The sequence below is a fragment of the Girardinichthys multiradiatus genome, chromosome 24 (assembly GCF_021462225.1).
Source record: "Girardinichthys multiradiatus isolate DD_20200921_A chromosome 24, DD_fGirMul_XY1, whole genome shotgun sequence".
Lineage (NCBI taxonomy): Eukaryota > Metazoa > Chordata > Actinopteri > Cyprinodontiformes > Goodeidae > Girardinichthys > Girardinichthys multiradiatus.
Window position 1 is genome coordinate 17,285,126 of NC_061816.1, and position 23,619 is coordinate 17,308,744.

Genomic DNA, 23,619 nt, shown 5'->3' on the forward strand with positions numbered 1-23,619 from the left:
GAACCTTGAATAACCTGAGGTAAACAAATTTTGGATTTGAATGATTCTTTGCAGTGCCATGGTTCTACTGGACATTGTTGGTGTGTGGACAGTAGAGGACAGGAAAAACCAGGAACAAGGACGCCCCCTGGTACAGCACCTAAAGTCTGTGATATATTAGGTACAACCTTATTTACCTGGATAAATTCTTTAAAAAAACCTAATTTGTCTCTGGGTGTTAATCTCATATTTTGTTTTCTTTTACCTCAACAGTTGACCCAGAACGTCCTAAGACTCACTGCGAGCACCACAGAGACAGAGTTCACACCACCAGCTCTGATGGGCGTCCTCTAACTGGAGCTTATGTGCCTCAGTGTGATGAAAAAGGACAGTACAGACCACTGCAGGTCAGCACATAAAGAGTGATTAGTCAAATAAAGCCGATTGAACTCTTGTTAGGTTTAAACAGTAATGGATACAATTTTGTTTCTATAGCTCTTTTCATAAGTTCAAATGAAAAAACTTAAGAGCTAAGTGTAAATTAAATATAAAATATGAGTACTTAAAAAGAATTTAAATCCAGTTAAATGTTTTCTTAAATATAAAGGGGTTTGCCTTTAAAATTTTATATCTCCCTACAGATCCCCAGAAATGCTGCTCAGTTATTGACCATAACTACAAAAGTTCTTTTTTCTCAATTTAGGAGATTTATAAAGAGCAGCATAGGCTAAACCGTTCGGTCCAGAGGGTTCTTTAATCCAAAGCAAATCAGACAAATAACCTAGACTAAGACATTCAAAGCTTTGAATACCAGTGAAAGAATCCTAATATCAAACCTGGAAGAGAAAGAAAGCCCAGTCAGAGAGCTTGGACTTCAGATTAATGTGGCATTTCTTTTTGTTTTTGTCAACACATGTAGCCCAGTGTTGTTTTAATTGCAGTCATAAAATGTGTTTTTCTGGAAGACTAACAATAAGAAGATTACAATAATCAATTGTACAGGTGATTAAAGCATGGATGAAGGTCTCTCTGGTAACTTTCTTTAAGTCAAACATTGCTGTCTATGTAACATTACTAACATGTGTTAGAATTTAGTTGTGAATCAAAAATGACACCACGGTTCTTTACATTTCTCAGTGGGTGTTGTGCCGGAACACTTAATGGCACCAGCCACTATATTAGCTTCACCTTGCTGCTACCCGGTTGGACCATCTTTTGCCTCAGAACTATCTTTATTGCTCCTGTGGAAGTCTTTGGAGTACATTGAAAGTACTGCTCTCCTCAAAGCTGAGATGATTTGAGCTTTTGGCATGGTGTATCATACTGCTGGGAGTATCCATCAGAGCCTGGTAACACTATGGTCATAAAGGGATGGACGTTGTTGGTAACAATATTGATGAAGGCGTTTGGCTTTTAAAAGATATTTAAGGGGTACTTAGGGTCGCAAAGTAAGCCAAGGAAATATCCCCCACACCACCAGCCTAAACATGGCAGAATGCATCATGTATAAATTCTACTATATGAATGTCTCATATGGAATAAAATACTCATAAGACCAAGCAACATTTTTCCAATCTGTTATTGTCTTAATTGTGGTGAGCCTGTGTAACTTGTAGACAGGTTTTCAGTAATTGCTGCATATTTGACCTGCTGCTGCCTTTCTATCATCTTAAACCAGTCAATCATCAATACACAACTGTCTCTTACTGGATATTTTCTCTGTTTTGGAATATTATTTGTAAACTTGAGGGACTAACCCGTATGGTACTAACAACCCTGCTATTTTCAAATTCAGTTAAATTCCCTTTCTCCCACATTCTAATGCTTGTTGGCTTGACACGAGCCTGTCATCTTTACCATGTTTAGAGGGATGTTTGCTATTTGTGTTAAAAAGCAGTTGTTCAGTGTACCAAGTAAAGTGGCCTGTGACTGAAATTTGGCATCAAGTTTGTGTCTGTGTTCCTTTAGGACTGATGACCAAGACCTCTGTTTTTTCCTGGTTGAGCTCAGTTCTTTCATGTCTTGCGATTTAAGATTGAGATAAAAGGCAACTTTAATATAAACAGCATCATCTGCACGTTGAAACATAATAATTCCACCTTTTTTTAGTGCCACAGCTCTACTGGATATTGTTGGTGTGTGGACAGCAGGGGAGCAGAAAGACCAGGAACCCGTACTTTACCTGGTACACCCCCAATAGACTGTGACAAACCCGGTAAGTGAGACAAACGGCTCTCTCAATGTTCTCCACTTCCCATGACCCTCTGTAGGTATCTTATCATCTGGAGTATGTTCGCGAGTGTAAGCAGGTGTATTATGTCACATCTTTTTAAAGCTTTCTTGTTAACCAATGACCTGTGAACCCACTAATTCCCCAACTCACAGGCAACTTAGACATCTTGTTTATGTGAACTAGTGAGTTGTGTGCTGTTAAGGTCACTAGGTCATAGGCTTGGAATGCCTGGAAAAACAGGTGGGTGGGAATGAGCAAGGTTGGTGGTCAAAAGCAAAGAGCCCCATATTGAATATAAAGCTTAACAAATTGAAGAGAAATATAATAAGCGAGTCTTAAGTGGTTGTATGTTTGGGAGAAAAACTGAATCTACAAATTTCAAAGCACTTGAGTGGATATTTATGGGTTAATAAATGTCACAAGCATTAGAAAAGTAAGGAATGACCCTAAGGGTTAACATAGACCAACATGTTTTTTTCATCAACAGAAAACTACTTTACATTTAATTCAGTTTTATTTATACTGTACACTCACAGTTTATCCTGTTCCTCTTTTTCAACCTTCTAACTTAGAGCGGCCTAAGACTCACTGTGAGCACCACAGAGACAGTGTTCAGACCACCGGTCCAGATGGACTTCCTCTTCTTGGAGCATATGTACCTCAGTGTGATGAAAATGGACTCTATCTACCACAGCAGGTCAGACTATCTTTGCTAATTTCTTTTCTTTTAGATAATGTCTAGTTATTACAGTTTTAAAATTGAATCATAATAGTCAATCTATTTGATGTTTTATTATTTCTAGTGCCATGGTTCTACTGGACATTGTTGGTGTGTGGACGGTAGGGGACAGGAGAGAACGGGAACTAGGACTCCACCTGGTACACCTCGAGTAGACTGCAGCAGAGCAGGTGAGGCTCCAAACTATAGACTTTACACATAAAAATAGGAGTGTCATGGTCATTTGGAGCCAAAATCCATATAGAAATATAAAATGTAATCCAAGGCAAAGCCCTTGCAAAAACATATGAGAAACTTTATAAAGTGAAGCTTTTAAGCCAATAAAGCTTTTTACAGTAATCTAAAAGCAATGTGAATCATAACAACAACTGATGCTGCAGAGTTTGCAATAAACATAGTTTATGTTGCTGTCGGAAGTGGCCAGGACTGTATTTATAACCCTTTTAAATGTATACAGCATTTGTATATGAGGCCCCAGGTCCTGCGAGTGCAAAGTAATCCCTTATTAACAAACTACCACCACCATGCTAGACGGTTAGCAAGGTTTGGCTGCTCCAAAGAAAACATGTTCATTATGACTGAAACATCACTGCTTTGGTGTCATCTGTCCAAAGGAAATTTTTTAACCACCTCTTCTGCTAAGGCCATGCACGCTTCCCAATAAACTGTGTAAATGTGTGTCGCATTCTTTCTCAGATGAGCGGCCTAAGACTCACTGTGAGCACCACAGGGACAGTGTTCAGACCACCGGTCCAGATGGACTTCCTCTAGATGGAGCCTATGTACCTCAGTGTGATGAAAATGGACTCTATCTACCACAGCAGGTCAGACACATTTCACTGATCTTCATCGTTACCTAGTATAGTCACCAGTGTTTATTAGAGCTTCACTGAGCCGATTTTTTATTTTCAATTTCTGTTTCTGGTAAATCTTTGACCTGCTGGTACAGATTGTAGCAGTGCAATATAAGAAAATATAAGAACAACATTCAAAATACATTTTCTAACCTTCCTGTGGTGAACCGTCATTATTTGCTGTGGGAAAAATATTGCCCCCCTTAAAGAATAGTTTTGTCGCATTTAAAGATTTCAGAACATCAAAGAATTTTTTACATCACAGACAAACTGGGTAAATACAAAAAGCAGTTTTCAAATTATTTGATTTATTAAGGAAAAAAACTATACAAACCAACCAGGCCCTATGTTAAAAAGTCATTTCTTCCCTTGCATTAACGTAGATAAACCGCTTCTTTTTGGTTTAGGTTTACTGACCACAGCCAGGCCTGGTTACTGTCAGACCTACAGAATCAAGATTCACTTAAATTGAACCTGTCTGACCACTCAAAGTAGTCTAAAAGATCTTAAAAAGTGACATACCTAAAGAATTTTTAAGAAATGAGAAATAAAGTCACTGACATTTATCAGTCTGAACAAGTTATGTAGTCAATTCTAAGATTTGGGACTCCAGTGAACCACAGTTGGGAGCCATTATCCTCAAATGGAGAAAATATTCAACTGTGGCGAACCTACCAAGGTTCTTCCCAACCGTGCATCCAGGAGGTCACAAAAGGAATCCAGAACAACATCTAAAGCACGACAGATTTTCTGTACCTCAGTTAAGGTCAGTGTTCATGACTCAACAATAAGAAGAGACTGGGCAAAATCTGCATCTATGGTAGAGTTCCAAAAAACCCACAAAGGCCTAATTCAAATTCTCCAGAACATCTTAATGATCCCCAGAACTTTAGGAAAAAGGATCTGTTGACTCGCAAGATAAAAGGGAACTTTTTTGAAGGTGAGTGTCCCTTAACATCTGGTGGAAAAACACACTGCATTTCAGGAAAAGAGCATCATGCTAACAGTTACACATGTTAGTGGTAGTGTGATGGTCTGCTACCGTTCATGCAGAAAAATCCCTCAGTGTGGCTGAACAAAAAACATTTCTGGAAAGAAGAGTGGGCAAAGGTTCCCCCACAGCACTGTAAAAGTCATTTCTAGCCATTGGAAATGCTTAGTGACAGTTGTTGCTGCCCAAGGGGGCAGAACCAGTTATTAGATTTAAGGCACAATGACTTTTTCACATTTGATCAGGTTGGCTTTTTTCACCTCAAAATGAGAGGAATGCATTTATCATTTGAAAACTGCATTTTGTATTTTCATAGTTTATCTTTGACATTAATGTTTGTTTGTTTGATGACCTTAAACATTTGAGTGTGAGTAAAAAGAATATGACAGAAGTAATCTGTAAGGGGCATTACACCATGAGTGAGCGAGCAGACGCCGTAAAACTAACGTAATTAATACAGAGTTTAGTTTTTAAAATTGTGTTTAGCGCCCTGTGTTAGTAGTCTGCACAATTAACCCACCTAACATGGATAAATGAGTAAAATATAGATCCTTACCTTGATTGGGAATTTCAAAAGGTTATCCGCATTTCTAAATCCAGCTGTTTCTATAACAGGCAGTTTAAAAGACAGCCACTTTACTGTAAAAGGGTCAGCCTTACTGGTGTCTGCTGAAGTTCTTGCTCTCTCTCACTCTCCTGCAGTCTGAATGAACCCCAATCACACTCTGACATGCTGTGGAAAGCAATTTCTTTTTTGATAGTTTCTCTCATCTCTGTTTTCCTCTGACTTCAGTGATAAATTAGTGTTTTCTTTATTCAGTAATGGCTTACAAATCAAATACCGTTACCTTATAGCACTTACCTGTGGCGCTTAGTCAGAAAAATTCTGGATTTTTGGAGAATTGAACCAGCCGGTCAAACTAAACATTTTCAGAGACTGCTCATCAACCAATTTCTTAGTGAAATCTCTAGTGTTTATACTTTAAAATGAGACTCTTTATACCTACATGATAAATCTTCACTGTTACAGTGCCATGGTTCTACTGGACATTGTTGGTGTGTAGATGCTAGAGGACAGGAGCTGGCAGAAACTAGGACTGCACCTGGTACACCTCGTGTGGACTGCAGCAGAGCAGGTAAGATTTCACATTTCTTTGGTAACACGCTGAAATTAAAAATGTTTTAATATTATAGTCATTAAATGGTTTAAGCAGAGTCTTGAAATGCATTCATAGAGATGTACTTCTAATTGTTGAGCCTAATGATTTGAGACCATCAGAATTCGTTAGCCGTACCACCCTGACCCACCTATTCTGCTAATACAACGTCCTGAATAAATAGTGTAAGTGTGTGACTCATTCTTGCAACAGTCCATCCAGAGCATCCAAAGACTCAATGTGAGCACCACAGAGACAGTGTTCAGACCACCAGTCCAGATGGACTTTCTCTGGTTGGAGCCTATGTACCTCAGTGTGATGAAAATGGACTCTATCTACCACAGCAGGTTAGACTTTCCTTACTGATCTTTACTTCTTCACATTCATCTAACGCCTGACACGTGGAGTCATAATCCATTCAGGTACACTATATCATGTTTATTTACTGTTTCTAGTGCCACGGTTCTACTGGACATTGTTGGTGTGTGGACGGTAGAGGACAGGAGAGAGCAGGAACCAGGACTCCTCCTGGTACACCTCACGTAGACTGCAGCAGAGCAGGTGAGGCTGCAAACCTGTCAGAACATAAAGGGTATTATTTACAGTTATTTTTCATAGTTTCTCCTATTAACATGTTAACATTTTAACCTCCAAACCAAATCCTATCTAATGGTGACCCGTTCTTGTTTTGTTTTTTCTTGAAATTGATCAGTTTGCTGTTTTCTGTCTGCTGTTTGAGAACTGACCACAGGTTCTCAAGGGGATTAAGAGCTGGGGAGTTTTCTGACCACAAGTCCGACATGTAAATGTTCTGATTTTTCAGTAATCTTTACATTAAAACCATGGCACTTTTCCTCTGTGTGTTAGTCTGCCATTTGTGGGTTTTTTTTGGACACAAAAGGCTTTTTGCTCCCTTTTTTGTCACAGTTTGGTTCCCCTGAAGTATTTTTCATGCATATTCACTTCATAGTTATCTACTGCCCAGGTTGACCAAGCTCTGCACTGGTGGCAACGCAATTATGTTGCTCTCTCCTCAATTAGAAATAGTCATGCCACTTGCTGGACACTCGTGGACATCCTAAAGCTTTCCTCACTGCGGTTAAACACTTCACCTTGAAGTTATCCATGATAGAGAAAGCTACTCATTTGGGTGCATTGTTCTTAGCAGGATTTTCCTCACAGGCTACAATTAATGGAATCGATCTGCTGTTTAGATTGATGATAGATTCATACAGTAATTTGCAGGCGTTCTTCACAATAAGGAAAGGTCTATCATTTGACTTGAGTATTTTCCAGGTATGGATAAGTCTAGAAATGGAAATATACAGAAAAATATTCTTATTTACAGACCGTTCTACAGTCTGTAAATAAGAATATGGTCTCAATAAAGTAATTATATATATATATATTCAAAATATTCAGTGAGCGGCAGTTCTGTGGGCGCAAATGCCTTGTTGATGCCAGAGGTCAGAAGAGAATGGCCAGACTGTTTCGGGCTGATAGAAAGGCAACAGTAACTCAAATAACCACTCGTTACAACCAAGGCATGCAGAAGAGCATCTCTGAACGCATAACACGTCGAACCTTGAGGCGGATGGGCTACAGCAGCAGAAGACCACACCAGGTGCCACTCCTGTCAGCTAAGAACAGGAAACTGAGGCTACAATTCGCACAGCCTCACCAAAATTGGAGAACAGAAGATTGGAAAAACGTTGCCTGGTCTGATGAGTCTCGACTTCTGCTGCGACATTCAGATGGTAGGGTCAGAATTTGGTGTCAACAAGATAAAAGCATGGATCCATCTTGCCTTGTATCAATGGTACAGGTTGGTGGTGGTGGTATAATGGTGTGGGGTATATTTTCTTGGCACACTTTGGGCCCCTTAGTACCAATTGAGCATCGTGTCAACGCCACAGCCTACCTGAGTATTGTTGCTGACCATGTCCATCCCTTTATGACCACAGTGTACCCATCTTCTGATGGTTACTTCCAGCAGGATAACGTGCCATGTCATAAAGCACGAATCATCTCAGACTGGTTTCTTGAACATGACAATGAGTTCACTGGACTCCAGTCACCAGATCTCAATTCAATAGAGCACCTTTGGGATGTGGTGGAACGGGAGATTCACATCATGGATGTGCAGCCGACAAATTTGCACCATCTGTGTGATGCTATCATGTCAAATATCACATCCTAGATCTGAATGAATGAAATATTCTCATTGGATACTTTGTTCTGTATAAAGTTGAATGTGCTGACAACAAAATCACACAAAAATCATCAATAGAAATCAAATTTATTAACCAATGGAGGCCTGGATTTGGAGTCACACACAAAATGAAAGTGGTAAAATACACTACAGGCTGATCCAACTTTGATATAATGTCCTTAAAACAAGTCAAAATGAGGCTCAGTATTGTGTGTGACCTCCACGTGTCTGTATGACCTCCCTACAACACCTGGGCATGCTCCTGATGAGACGGTGGATGGTCTCCTGAAGGATCTCCTCCCAGACCTGGACTAAAGCATCCGCCAACTCCTGGACAGTCTGTGGTGCAACGTGACGTTGGTGGATGGAGCGAGACATGATGTCCCAGATGTGCTCAATCGGATTCAGGTCTGGGGAACAGACGGGCCAGTCCATAGCTTCAATGTCTTCATCTTGCAGGAACTGCTGACAAACTCCAGCCACATGAGGTTTAGCATTGTCCTGCATTAGGAGGAACCCAGGACCAACCTCACCAGCATATGGTCTCACAAGGGGTCTGAGGATCTCATCTCGGTACCTAATGGCAGTCAGGCTACCTCTGGCGAGCACATGGAGGGCCCTGCAGCCCTCCAAAGAAATGCCACCCCACACCATTACTGACCCACTGCCAAACCGGTCATGATGAAGGATGTTGCAGGCAGCAGATCTCTCTCCACGGTGTCTCCAGACTCTGTCATGTCTGTCACATGTGCTCAGTGTGAACCTGCTTTCATCTGTGAAGAGCACAGGGCGCCAGTGGTGAATTTACCAATCCTGGTGTTCTCTGGCGAATGCCAAGCATCCTGCACGGTGTTGGCTCTGGACACTACTCTGACAGACACAGCAAACCTTCTTGCCACAGCTCACATTGATGTGCCATCCTGGATGAGCTGCACTACCTGAGCCACTTGTGTGGGTTGTAGAGTCCGTCTCATTCTACCACGAGTGTGAAAGCACTACCAACATTCAAAAGTGACCAAAACATCAGCCAGAAAGCATAGTTACTGAGAAGTGGTCTGTGGTCCCCACCTGCAGAACCACTCCTTTATTGAGTGTCTTGATAATCACCAAAGATTTCCCCCTGTTGTCTATTCCATTTGTACAACATCATGTGAAATTAATTGTCAATCAGTGTTGCTTCCTAAGTGGACAGTTTGATTTCACAGAAGTTTGATTTACTTGGGAGTTATATTGTGTTGTTTAAGTGTTCCCTTTATTATATATATATATTTATATATATACATATATATAGGAAATAAAACTTGTTTTTTCTTGCAAATATGTATATATACGTTTTCAATTAAGTCAACCAGCTAATTTTAATGCCGGGCCACTGTGGGAAAAAAAATCCAGAAATTGATTGTAAATTATTGCAATTAAATATGAGCTTAGGGACAGAGAACTTCAGATATTAGAGTCTGGAAAACTGTAAAATGTTGATAATGTGTGAAAACCACACATCTGGTTTTGAAACATGACACCTTTGTCCCATGTCTGCAAAACCAGCCCAGATCATTAACACTCCACCACAGTTATCTGTTGGGTTGCTACAAGCATAACGATGTGCATCATGAGCAGACATCTCTACTATGGTCTAATTTATCCAAACAAAGTTTTGCCATCTGTCCAAAGAACATTGTTACCACTTCTTTTCTGGTCAGCTAAGAACATTTAGGTTTAATTCATTCTGCAATTGTGTGTCCTATTCTCACAACAGATGAACCAGAGCATCCTAAGACTCACTGTGAGCATCACAGAGACAGTGTTCAGACCAGCTCAAATGGAAATTCTCCAGTTGGAGCTTATGTACCTCAGTGTGATGAAAATGGACAGTATCTACCACAGCAGGTAAGACTATCTTTACCGATAATTACTATGAGCTTTCATGTAAATTAAAGTAGTGATACATGTTGTTTCTCATACTGTTGTAGTGCCATGGTTCTACTGGACATTGTTGGTGTGTGGACAGCAGGGGACAGGAAAGAGCAGGAACCAGGACTCCACCTAGTACACCTCACATAGACTGCAGCAGAGCAGGTGAAACCTTTATCTTGTTAATGTTGCAGCAGTGTGCCTGCTGAGAGGATCTATGTTTTTCTGAGGGTTGGACAGATTCTGCGGCATTCTGGATGATTTCAGTTATGAAAGAGCCATTTCAGTTCTCTTGCCACAGTAGTTGAATTTCATCAGCATATTGAGCAATTTTGAGAGTAGGCTGCAGTAGTTCGGCATGTTGCGTCCAAGCATCCTTAAGCCAAAAAAGCGTAAAAACTGTTGAAATATTTTCCAGATCAACCGGAACGTCCCAAAACTCCCTGTGAGCACCACAGGGAAAGAGTACAGGTCATCAGCTCACATGGATACCCTGTAGCTGGAGCCTATCTGCCTCAGTGTGATGCTGATGGAGAGTACATACCACTGCAGGTTTGCAAGCATAAAACTACTTCTTTGTATTGAAACTTTAAATACCTTTATGAGAATAAAGGTGTATGCTACTCATCTTTATTGATGTTTTAGTGCCACGCATCCACTGGTTATTGTTGGTGTGTCGACAACAGTGGACAGGAGAAAGCAGGAACCAGGACACCACTGGGTACACAGCCAAAGGACTGCGCAAAACCAGGTATGACGGTTGGGTTTAGTTAAATTATCTGTTAGAGGATATAAAGCAAACTTTTATGTTGAATTATGTGAGACAAAGGAAATCACTCAAATTCGTCAGAGACCAATTGACTGCTGTTAATGAAACACATAACACCCTTTTAAAATAGCTTTATTTCTGGTACTTTTTTCTTTGTGAACCAGATGCTCCTAAAACGCACTGTGAGGAGCAAAGAGACAGAGCACAAGCCAGCATTCAAGAACGCTATCCCATAGCTGGAGTGTTTGTTCCTCACTGTGATGCACAGGGACAGTACCTACCTCAACAGGTGACTATAGACTTTCTTTTTGCATCTCTTTGGTCTTTCATTCATTCATACTATGTGTTCCTTTGTCTTGTTCCTCTTAAACCTTTTATTGTCATCTATTTCAGTGCCATGGTTCTACTGGACATTGTTGGTGTGTTGACAGCAGTGGACAGGAGAGAGCAGGAACCAGGACTGCACCTGGTACCACACCTGTAGACTGTAGGAAACCAGGTAAGAGATGCTTTCAGCAGAGAATGGATTATAGCAGTGTGCTGTGATTTTTAAGACCATCAGATAATTAAAAATAGTCAAAAAATTGAAAACTGTGTGAAACACTGAGTATACTACCCCCAGGACAATAATAACTTGAAGAACCACTTTTTTGGCTAATTATCCTTTACAACATTGCTTCATTTCAATTAGGTTAATAGCTCTCCTATAAACCCAGCACAGCATTTTAATTGGACTGCCGTCTGGACTTTGACTAGACTGTTGCAACACCTGAATTATTTTTATTTTCTGCCCTTATGTTGCATATTTGATGTATTTTGGGATAACGGTTCTTTTGATGATGCAGTTTTGGCCAGACCTCATCCATTACACAGACCCTCCCACATTTGCCTCAGGAATACTAAAGTATCCAGAGGAGCTCATCTTACACTCAGAGACCACAAAGTGCTCAGGTCCTGCCCCTGCAAAACAAGCTCAAATCATCACCTCTCCTCCACCTTGCTTGACAGCTGGACTGAGCTGTTTGGTTTTCTCCAAACGCGTTGCTGCACATGAGGGCCAAACATCTCCAGTTTGGTCTCATCTGTCAGAAGGGCATTGTTCCAGAAGCCATAGCTATTTATTTATTTTTGCAGCACTAGTGGCCCTTATTTTAGGTAAGTAGGCAGACAGGAAGTAGGCTGGAGAGAGCAGAAAGACATGCAGCATACGTTTCTGGGGACTCGAACCCGGGACCGAAGCGTCGAGGACTAAAGTCTCCGTATTTTGGTCACGCGCTGCAGAGATCAGCTGCTGTCTTAATTGTTGTCCACTTGTGAATATGTTTTCTCAGAGTAGATTGATGGACTTCAGGTGGTTGGATATGACCTTATAACCTATCCTAGATTCATGGCTAACGGGAGCAATCAAGTCTCTAAGGTCATTGCTGATGTCTTTCCACTTTGGCATTGTTTTCACATATACAGTAACTATATGTCCTCCGGAGCAACAAACATCTTTAATAACTTTAATCGGAGTGATCACTGTGGTGATGATCAGTTATGGATTAGTTTTTTGCACCTGATGTCCTAGATTTGTTTTATTTTATCACCAAAGCAGAATTTTATTGTCAAGTTCTAAGCTTAGACCTACTAGTACAGATTTTAGCTGATTGTGTTTTTTTCTTTAAGGACCATAGTAGAAAGCAATGTAAGAACAGAATTTAAAATGTCTTTTTAGCCTTCCTGCTATGTACACTAATTATTTATTCATATCAGGAATAAATGTGACATAACATCTTGTGTGCGAGAAAGCAATTGCCGGAAAACAGTATTTTATTTTTAAACAAAAACAAAATTGATTGCAATGCTTAAACTGACTTTAGCACCTTATTTTAGCAATTAACAAATAGGAGTATTGTATTCCTTGAAGAATGCAGAACTTTGCCTTAACTTTTAGATTTTTAAAAGGTTGTCAACATTTCGAATTCCAGCATGCTCTATAATGGGAGTTTTAAATCTCAAGCGATGAGACGAACTGTTTACCCTTCCTGTTATCTGCTGCAAGACTGGCTCTCTCTCATTCTCCTGCAGCCTACATCACCGCAGACAAGACTTCATTCAAAACATGTTACTGACACTGAAAATAGTTAAATTCGTGCTTTTTTCACTCAGTTACATCATCCAAACCAAAGAGTGTCATTGTTAGTGGTAGCATTAACTGATCTGAAAGGTAGAGTTTTGAGTTTTCAAACAGGTGGACATCCGGTGCATCTCTAGTTTTTGCCTCCACCACCTTCCTTAAGTGTTTTAGGAATTTCTTATTCCTTTTTGTTTTTGGTTCGTATCTTCAATACTGAAGAATATTTATGAGGCTTTAACCCTCAGATGCCCCCCTTTTCAGTTGTATTCATCTTTAACCATCCATCTTTTGTGAAAACATATTTACTGGTTCACATGAGGCCCACATTAAACTCTGGTCAAAGCCATTTGAGTCATATAGCTCAGTGCCAACAAAGTACACAAGCCTGAGGGTTGAAACCTCCTCTGTGTGCTATTTGTTCTAAACCACTAAATGCAGTGGATTGTGAGGTTAAATACTATGTAACATTTAAACCACTACAATCAAACTTGCCATATTTCAAGAACCTCTGTATGAATAGGTGAGAAAACATAAGACCAGTTAAGTTTTAATTTGTCTTTCTCTTTTTCTTGGTCTGCTGGAGTTCTGACCACTGAACTGCACAGACAGAAGCAAAAGGCCTGTATATGTTAGCAGAAACCTAAAATTGTTTCAGGTTCAGTTATAAAGCTCCTCTGTACAGTGAGTTATTAAATGGCCTCTAGGCTGGCAAACAGTTTGGAATGAGGGGAGATGTGTGTGTGCCTCTTTAAACAAAGGGCATTCACACACCATTAATAAAGCACTCCACATCACATTGCGACATTAACTCAGAGACCTGGGAAACAGATGCTGTACTTAGTTGAATAAATACCAAAAACTGTCCACAGAGGAAGATCTGAGTTAGTATTTTATTAGCCTGTTGGGTGGTTGCTAGGTTTAAAACAGATTTGTGATCCTTAAAGACTCTGCAGTATCTAACAATCGACTGGAGAGCGTGTGTGAGAGATGGAAGGCCAGTGTGATCGAGCACTACGGTGGAAAACCAGACCCCAAGCATTATGTGCCCCAGTGCGAACCAGATGGAGAATTCAGGTACATCGATATGCAGTATCTCACAAAAGTAAGGACACCCCTCGAATTTTTGTAAATATTTTAGTGTATCTTTTCATGGGACAACACTGAAGATAGAACACTTTGATACAATGTAACATATTCAGTGTACAGCATGTATAACAGTGTGAATTTGCTCAACCTCTTTGGTCAACCATGGTGAGGCCTGTTCTGAGTGCAACCTGTGCTGTTAAACCACTGTATGGTCTTGGCCACTGTGTTGCAGCTCAGTTTCAGGGTGTTGGCAATCTTCCTATAGTATAGACCATCTTTAAAGTCTTTGTTTCAGATCCTCAGAGAGTTTTTTGCCATGTTGAACCTCCAGTCACCGGTATGAGAGTACGAGAGCGATAACACCACTTTTAACACGCCTGCTCCCCATTCACACCTGAGACCTTATAACACTAACGAGTCACATCACAGAGAGGGGAAAATGGATAATTGGGGACAATTTAGAGATTTTCTCTTAGGGTTGTACTCACTTTTGTTGCCAGCAGTTTAGACATTAATGGCTGTGTGTTGAGTTATTTTGAGGGCACAGCAAATTTACACTGACTGGGTTATATTGTATCTTCAGTCTTCAGTGTTGTCCCAAGAAAAGATGTAATAAAATATTTACAAAAATGTAAGGCGTGTACTCACTTTTACGAGAAGCTGTACATGCTAAACAGCATTAAACCATTTTAATGTAGCAACAATCATTCTGCTGGTTCTGATTGTTGTGCACTCTCAGTCCTGTCCAGTGTTACGGGGAGTCCACTTACTGCTGGTGCGTAGACCAGGAGGGGCGGGAAGTCCCTGGTACCCGTTCACATGATGATGTGAAACCTGCTTGTAAGTCAACCTCATTTTTTACTCTTTGATCAGGTCTTTAATACATAACACAGTGCCTTACAAAAGTAATGACACCCCTTAATTGTTTTTTACATTATACAACGTTGAAGCCTCAAATTTTATTGTATTTTTAGGGTTTATGTTTTAGACCAACACTAAGTGCTTAATTTGGAAGTGAATTGAAAATTATCTTTGCTTCTTAAAATGTTTACAATAAAAAGCCAATGCATGCCACTGAACAGTGTGGCATGCATTTGTATTCACCAACCCTAGGTCAGTACTTTGTAGAACCATCTTTCACTGCAGTTACAGCTGCAAGTCTTTTGGGGTATGTCCCAACCGGCAAACTAGCCCAAGCTCAGTCAGATTGGATGGAGAGTGTCTGTAAACATCAATTCTCAAGACCTAACAGATTATCATTGGGGTTTAGGTCTGTTTTAAACCATCCCATTGTAGATCGTATTATGTGTTTATTGGTGTTGTCTCATGCCATGTAGACCATCTGGTTCCACCCCTATGCTCCCTAACTCTAACTAGCTTCACTGTCCCTGATTTTTACTAACTTTACAGTATTTTTTACCTGTGCTGTACATTTCCCCTTACTGTACAGTCTTTTTGTTGTCTTGTTTCTCTATTTTTTACCTTGTGTATATCTGCATGCTTCCGTTTGCCTGCCACTTTGCTGCTAGTACACCTGAATTTCCCCACTGAAGGACCATAAAGGATGTTTGTATTGTATTCAATCAAGATGAGCATTCCCACAGCACAAAGCAGCCGCCACCATGTTTCATTGTTGGGATGGTGTGTTCAGGGTAATGTTCATCTTTGGTCTCATCTCACCAGAACACCTTCTTCTACATGTTTGCTGTGTTACCTACATGGCTTGTTGTAACTTTGAATTGGACTCCTTATGGCTTCTTTTAACAATGGTTTTCTTTCTGGAGTGCGCAACCAATGGTTGCTGTGTTGGCAGAATCTCCCATGTGAGATGCAGACCTCTGCAGCTCCTCCAGAGTTACGATGGTCATTTTCCCCTTTTCTCTAATTAATTCTCTCCTTGCCTTGCCTGTCAGTGTAGCTACACGTTCATGTCTTGGTAGGTTTGCTTTTGTGCTGTCCCTTTACCATTTTCACATGATAGATTGAGCAGGAGAGGAGATGGATTGGGATATTGTTGTATAACCAAAACTTGAGGAATAGGTTGCACTGGTATTTGTTTAAGGGTATTAGAGTAAAGTAGGCTAAATACAATTGCATGCGACACTTTTCAGATTTTCCTTCGCTAAAAGAATAGAAACTCATGTTGTTAGCCTTACAGCCACCAAGAAATAAATGTTATCTGTCCAATCTTGTGCCAGGCCTCCCATCAGTGGCCCCGCCTATCATACGTCCTGTGACCCGTCCAGATGTGACCCTTCCGACAAACACCGACGTTACTCTTCTCTACGCTCAGGGACAGAAAATAGGAGCTCTGCCTCTGAACAGGACCAGACTGGATGCAGCCCGGTCCAAAACACTGTTGACTCTACATGTAAGAGATGCTACCAGTTTAAATTTTCCATCAGATCTTTTTTTTCCAGAAGTAAAAAAGATATCTCTGATTTAGCCTCCATTTGTCATTTTTATCGGCTGTCTACACACAGGGTGTGAAGTGATGCAATGTAGGAGAAACATCTGTGTAACATCTGCTGCGGATGAGTTTTATATGCCTACTCTGTAGCAGACGGGTTCATCAGACAAATAACTTCTAAATGTTACATGTGCGAATTCAAGCTGGGAAATCACATGTTGCAACATATTAAAAAATAAGTGTTTCATCTTTCCATTCTAAAACGATATGTAATATGAAAGCAACATGTTAGATTATTAAAAATTACCTAATTACTCGTTCAACTGAAGTCATGCGATAATCATGAAGCAGTGAGTGTTTTGATTGGGGAGACTTTGGCTCAGTAGGAAGAGTATCGCAGTCTGAAAGTTGTGGGTTTCATTCCAGCTTCCTCCTGTCACATGTCGACGTGCCCCTGGGCCAGGCACTTAATGCTTTGAGAGGTCGATATGACAAGAAAAGCACTATATAAATTTATTCCATTTACCAATTATGTGTATCCTTACTATCTCCATGTGACTGAACTGGGCAAGTAGCATCTAGGTGTTGTTAATCTAATAGATTTTATTAAAATAAGAATATTAGTGTGAGCACATCTATTAAAGCAGGACTCTTCAGATGTGGCCTTACAGATGTGTGAACGCCAAAGCGGAAAGACAACGGCAATGGTCTTAGATAAGCAACTTTTGCTGCCCATTTTGGGAAGAGTTATAAGGTCAATTTCAAATTATTTGACGTCCACCATTCTAGAGAGAAAAATTATTCCTAAATAGAAAACATGAAAGGCAAAAACCAGTCTACGAAGCAGATTCACCTCAAGCTCAGACTGCTCAATGCTCAGAGAAGAATCTACAGGTCTCAGACTGTAAAGTGTTAAAGTTAATGACTTGGACAAGTATGTCTGGCAGGGTGGCCAGGCGAAAGCATTTTATATCAGCAGAAACAACTTATGACAACTATCAAACACGGCAGTGGAGCCCCTGTAATTCAGGCTTACTTTGCAGCTGCAGGCACCAAGCAGTCAGTTAGTGGACTATGGACTCCTCTGAGAACCAAAATATTTTTTGTGTCAAATGGCAACATAACGGGAAAAATATCTGCTCAAAACTAAAGGCTCTTGACGTTTTTTAAGCTGTGTTTAAGATGTGTTTGTTTATGCCCAGGGCTCCATAGTTGTTGGTATAGCCTATGACTGCAAAGAAAATAAAGTCTATTGGACGGATTTGTCAGCAAGAACGATTAACAGAGCTTCGATGGCATCTGGAGCTGAGCCTGAGATGCTCATCAACACAAGTAAGAGTTTCACGTAGTCTTCTTTGTCTGTTATATTGGTTTTGAACTGGTTTAAACAACAGTGAGTCCGCCTGTAGATCTCGTCAGTCCGGAGGGTTTGGCCGTTGATGCCAAACGAAGGTTGATGTTCTGGGTCGACTCGAACGCAGATGTTATTGAAAGCGCCGATCTGGATGGCAGCAGGAGGCGGACCCTGTTTGACTCGGACCTGGTCAACCCGCGGGCCATCATAGTGGTTTCATCCACTGGGTAAGACTTTTTCTCCATCATGTTTATTAATAATAGCGGTGTGACAAGATCTTGCATCAGTGTGTTAAAAAGTATTTAAATAGGACTTTTCAAATATTAATTTTGTGTTTTTCATCCCTTGGGTTTGATGAGAAGATCCATTTACTAAAACAGGGGGTGGCCTTCTTCTGTCACCAGGACCACCTCAGAACTAGACAAGCATAAAAATCATACTTTATACTATACACCTTTAAACTTTACTCTTTGTCCTAATTAATACTAATTCAAACTTTTTAAAAGGTTTGGAGGTTTAATGGTGTCGCTTATTCAGTGCTGAATGACTCAAACAAACAAGCGGCCAGACTCTTTCTCCTTCACAGAGGAGTGTGGCCTCCTGAAGTGCTCCACAGAGATGCTGTGACTCATCCAGGGTGATGCATCAGAGCAGGGAACACATGGTGTGGCTTATTATTAAAACCAGGAAATTTAACGCAGGGTCTCAAACAAGCTGTGAGTCAACAAAGCACGGATTCGGTGTAGAGAAGCACTGATGCATTTTCCACATCTTTGAGTCTTGCTGAGTCTGGTGTCTACGCATGAGACTCTAACCTAAACATGACTCCTTGATAAGAGACGGAAGGATATCTATGAACTGGAACCTCCTTGAAGTTTGTGTTTCATACGTTTGTTTAACGGTGTCTACATATGAACCAGGAAGACTGTTTGGCTTAACCAGTCCTGCATGCTTTTTGATTTGTTAGATCTGCGGGAATCACATCTACAATAACGAGCTCTTTTCCAAGTGTGTGTATTAATGTGACTCATGAAACTTGAAATGTATCATCATCATCATCATCGCCTTGACAGCTTTAGTTTCTTACTCAAGGCCAGTTTGAGTGTGTTCTGGTAGAGAGCCAAGTTTCCCATTAACACACACACGTAAACGCATCTGGACCTGACCTGATCAAAGGTGGCGAGTTGCTCACAGCCGCCCACCATAAACTTGTCAGCAGGAAACACAGTACTCTGCAAAAGTATTCATACCTCTTGAACTACAACAGGCACAAGCTTTAGCGTGTTATATTGAAATTCTATGTGATACCAGCACAAAGTAGTGAATCATTCTGAAGTGAATGGAAAATGACAAGTTTTCAAAGGTTTTTTGAAATAAAATCCAGAAAAGTATGGTCTCCGTTTGAAGTCATCCTTATGTGCTCTGTGCTTCTGTAACAAGGGTTTGCTTCTGTTCTTACCTTTTGATACCCAGGAGTCTATATTGGACTGACTGGAACAGGGAGGCTCCAAAGATCGAGACGTCCACTGTGGAAGGTCAGGACCGTCGAGTGGTTGTATCTGATGGCATCGGTTTGCCAAACGCTCTGACGTACGACTTCTCTTCTGGACAGATCTGCTGGGCTGATGCAGGTAAACATGACGCTTGTGTTTGAAAACTCTAGTGGGGCTCTGAAAGTCCATCTGAAAAGGCATCTCTTACCTTTTTGTCAGGCACAAAGCGTTTAGAGTGCATATCTCCAAATGGCTCCAGCCGAAGAGTGATCAACTCTGGCCTCAACTACCCATTCAGCATGGTCTACTACAGCAACCACTTCTATTATAGTGACTGGAGGAGGTAGCCATCTTTAGTTATCATCCTGTATCAGTAATTACCCAAGTCTGTGCTTTTATTGCTTTGTTACTGATTAGTAATCAGTCTGAGTCTTCACAGGGACGGCGTGATCGCAGTGAACAAAGACAGCAGCAAGTTCACTGATGAATACCTCCCTGAGCAGCGCTCTCACCTGTACGGTATCACCATAGCAACCACCCACTGTCTACCAGGTGAGATGTAGGTGCTGTTTAGACATAAGTATGGTAGGAGTTCACTCCTCTATATACAGTGCATTAGAAAAAATAAGTGCATCCCTTAAAATTTGTTTTGGTAAACAATTCTAACTCAGAGCTGTTTCATTGTCCTTGATGAAGAATAAAAACCCCCATAGCATAAGGCTGCCACCAGTAGGTTTCACCATTGAGATGGTGTGTTAAGTGTGATGTCCAGTGTTATTTTTGCATCATGTTTGGCATGTAAGCCGAAAGTTCAGATTTGGTCTCATCTGACTAGAAGGAAAATGATACATGTGGGAAGTATTTGTATTCAGCCCATTCAACCATATTTTACTGCAATTACAGCTGCTTCTTTTGGAGTATGTCTCTACCAGCTTGGAAGTTTTTACCTATTTTCCTTCACAAAATAGTTCGAGCTCAGTGAGATGGGATGGAGAGGGTTTTTACGTAGCAATTTTCAAGTCTTTCTGGAGATTCTTAATTAGAATGTGGGTAAGGACTTTGACTAGGTCATTCTAAGAGCTAAATATGCTTTGGTCTAGACCAGGGATCAGCAACCCCTATAACCCCAAAAGCCATTTTTGCCTTCGGTCCAGCTAAACAAAATTTGCTTCGAACCACAAATGTAACATGACTTTTTGAAAAAAATTGTTTTTTAACCACTATAGAAAATTAGCTTAGATTTTTAAATTAAAAAACAAACATTTTATTTCAATTTTTCGGTTTAATACATTGAATGTCCCACTACATCTGTAATGGGACATTCAATTTTTATAGAAAATGACATCCAAAAAAGGGTACATTGTTTGCAACCTGTTGACAAAAAATTACTTTATTAAAAACAATAATACTTACACTCTTAGTGTCATTCTTTGTAGAAACGTTATGCATATATTGTATGACTGCTAGGACACACTGCTAAAACCAGCATTTTTGGCATAATTACAGTGCCATCCCATTGTAGCTGTAGCTATATATTTAGATTTTTTTCCTCCTGAAAAGAGAATTTCCACCCAAGTCCTAAGTCTTCTGCAGCCTTTGACAGGTTTTTCTTCCAGGATTGTCCTGTATTTAGCTCCATGCATCCTTGTATTAACTCTGACCAGCTTCCCAGCCCCTACTGCTGGTGGCAGCATCATGCTGTGGGATGATGTTCTTCATCATCCCACAGCATGATGCTGCCACCATATTTAACTGTCAGAATGGTACATTCAGGCTGATGTGGAGTGCCAGTATTCTAACAGCTCATTTAAATTGAGCCCTTTGTGTTATTAATCATGTAAGATGTCAGTAAAGTATATTGGGATTGCAGTCGTGGAAAAAATTTGAAAAGGTTCCTGAAAAGGGGGTGATAATGGTGATGGAATTCTGCTGGGTTTAATGGGATGTTTGTGTTGTGACACAGTTGCTGATCTGAAAGTGTTGCCCTGATTTCAGCAAGTTTATTTTCAGGAATGTCATCAAATCTTCGCACCAGTGATAACTATCCATTTATGTCTTGTGGAAAAGGTGTGATGGCGCGCACCATTTATGAAGAAGACAAGAACCATCACGCATGTGAGGCGACCCTCCTGACTCACTGTGTGTGAACCAAAGAGCGATGATTACACAGTTGTTGACGACCCCTCTGCCTGTACTTTGGCTGCATGGTGTCTGATGTGTTCATGTCTGTAGATGTCCTCGGGTCCTTTCAAAGCTATGTTTTTAAAACACCTTCAAAGTGCGACGGAACCCTTCTAAACACAGGATAATCCTCAAAGTGGCACCCTGGCAGATGTTACAACCAGAGCCACACATCTGCACAGCGCCGAATCTGGTCACAATGATGAGATTGCTTGTCACTGTTGTCCCGGCCCCCCTTCAAAGGCACCCAATGACAGCTCTAAAGCACACTTGTTAGGGGTTTGAGAGATGGTTGGAAGAGGTTTAAAAGCCATCATTGTTGAAGACATGAATACAGAGACAACTCTCTCAGGGCTTTGTGTTTGTTCTGTCATTAAAGACAACTGAGGCACTAAAAAACATTTGGATTCACAAAGGAAGGCAAACCTGACTTCCTCATCTGGCTAATTAGATGTCACAGAAATAAAAAAGGTATTTTTGTGTTGTTTCACAGGGAGCCACTAACAACAGACCAGCAATCACAGGGTCCTATGGTGCTATAGATGTGGGAGCTGATCACTAGATGGAAAGAAGGCCGGAGCAGATCAACCATCAGAGCAGAGTCACAACCCTCACCCTCAAAATATAACCCAAAGTAAATGTTTTGTAAATTTGTTTTATACCTCATTTTTTCTACTGCTTTTTTTTATATTTTGTGAGTTATTTTGTTTTCTATCAAAGCTACAGAACAATGACACGAGTGTGCTGTTTTCCTATCACTTAAAGAGGTCTTTCAGGATTTGTGAAGTAAGTTTCTGGTAAAAGGTTGGAAGCAGCTAATATCTTACCTGCAGTGGATACGTCTCCTGCTGCCTTCATTTAGAATAGTTGACTGAAGCTAACTGCTAGTGTGAGAGGGGAGAAGACCAAAGCGGACATCCACCGTCTTGAAACAACTGTCTCAAATACGTCAAAACACTATTTTATGAATATTAAAACCAGCGCTACATTTGCATTTGGGGGTCATTAACACGGAAATCGCTGATTACTTGCACAGGAAATGGAGGCAAGAGGCAGTGCACCATCGATCATCTTCATGTGAACACATGCAAAGAACAGAACATATAAAGCATTTCGGGTCAAAGTAATCAGTTCACATAAAAATGAGGTAGCATAACACTAGATGGGGTTCACTTAAACCACTGTAATGTTTTTTGCTTTTTATTCCCTTTTACTTTTATATTGGACAGTTACTCTGACTGGAAACATTTGTGTTTAACAAAACCAAAAGAAAAAAATCAGCCTGTTATCGAACTGTGCGTCCAGCATGGTAGCCTTGTTTCATACGAAGGCTTTACTCTGTTCTCTGTTGCTTGCACCTCTGTTACTACCAGATTTCATCAACGTAGTTTGGTCTGTAACCACTCAATGCAAATATAACAATGGTTTAAAGGTTTATAAAATAGTGTTAAAACCCCTTTGAGCTTTTGGGCCCGACAGTTGTCTACTGCAAGTAAGATATTAACTGCTTGTTACTTTTTAACAGGAACTCACCTCAAAGATCCTACGTATAGCTAAAGAAAAACACGAAGCATCAGGGTTTTAAAAATACTGTCCAGTGTGACCACTTAAGTTTTATTTGACAATTTAGGACAAGTCATTCGAGTGCTTCCTTATTAAAAATGATTTGGACTCAGCAGTATTATTATGGCTCTAGAGCCAGGAGATGGTAACTTCCATTGCATTTCAACAAAGACTACAAGTGTTGGTTTTATTAAGATTATTCCCCCGCTTTAGCTTGCAGAGGTTTAAAACTTGTCTGGGTCCAGGATCAACTAAAACAAAAAACTGCAGCTTGCTTGTAAGGACATGATAACAGGATTAATTGGCAGTTCTGACATAAATGGCGCAAATAAGCCTGATTGTTTTTAAATACCCCCCCTCCACCCTGTTTTATTACTGTTAAGATAAATTTCTGAAATGAAAATAGCACAAACTACAGTCAGACTTCAGCAACCAGTTCTGGATTTATCACAGGAGAAAATGTCATGTTTTCTTTTTTTATATTTTTACATTTTAAACCTTTTGTTAACGAAGTGTGATATTTATATCAATAAAATGTGATTTGATACAAGTTTTTTTTTATAATTGT

General features: G+C 40.3%; 1 protein-coding gene across 2 annotated transcripts in view; it reads left to right on the forward strand.

The window, feature by feature from the left end:
- Positions 1–23,601, forward strand: part of nid2a (nidogen 2a (osteonidogen)) — an 87,833-nt gene extending 64,232 nt beyond the window's left edge. Inside the window, exons 20-43 of one of the 2 annotated variants that reach the window (XM_047355367.1) lie at positions 55–160; positions 253–386; positions 2,089–2,194; positions 2,785–2,909; positions 3,016–3,121; positions 3,648–3,775; positions 5,827–5,932; positions 6,167–6,300; positions 6,409–6,514; positions 9,922–10,052; positions 10,136–10,241; positions 10,495–10,628; positions 10,722–10,827; positions 11,010–11,134; positions 11,239–11,344; positions 13,909–14,038; positions 14,790–14,890; positions 16,249–16,421; positions 17,663–17,792; positions 17,870–18,041; positions 19,288–19,445; positions 19,527–19,650; positions 19,747–19,859; positions 21,982–23,601. In XM_047355367.1, coding sequence (XP_047211323.1) covers positions 55–160; positions 253–386; positions 2,089–2,194; positions 2,785–2,909; positions 3,016–3,121; positions 3,648–3,775; positions 5,827–5,932; positions 6,167–6,300; positions 6,409–6,514; positions 9,922–10,052; positions 10,136–10,241; positions 10,495–10,628; positions 10,722–10,827; positions 11,010–11,134; positions 11,239–11,344; positions 13,909–14,038; positions 14,790–14,890; positions 16,249–16,421; positions 17,663–17,792; positions 17,870–18,041; positions 19,288–19,445; positions 19,527–19,650; positions 19,747–19,859; positions 21,982–21,992 — 2,871 coding nt within the window. In that variant the 3' untranslated portion in view covers positions 21,993–23,601. The remainder of the gene's footprint in view (positions 1–54; positions 161–252; positions 387–2,088; positions 2,195–2,784; positions 2,910–3,015; positions 3,122–3,647; positions 3,776–5,826; positions 5,933–6,166; positions 6,301–6,408; positions 6,515–9,921; positions 10,053–10,135; positions 10,242–10,494; positions 10,629–10,721; positions 10,828–11,009; positions 11,135–11,238; positions 11,345–13,908; positions 14,039–14,789; positions 14,891–16,248; positions 16,422–17,662; positions 17,793–17,869; positions 18,042–19,287; positions 19,446–19,526; positions 19,651–19,746; positions 19,860–21,981) is intronic. The other variant, XM_047355368.1, reaches the window with a different exon arrangement.
- Positions 23,602–23,619: the final 18 nt, after the last annotated feature.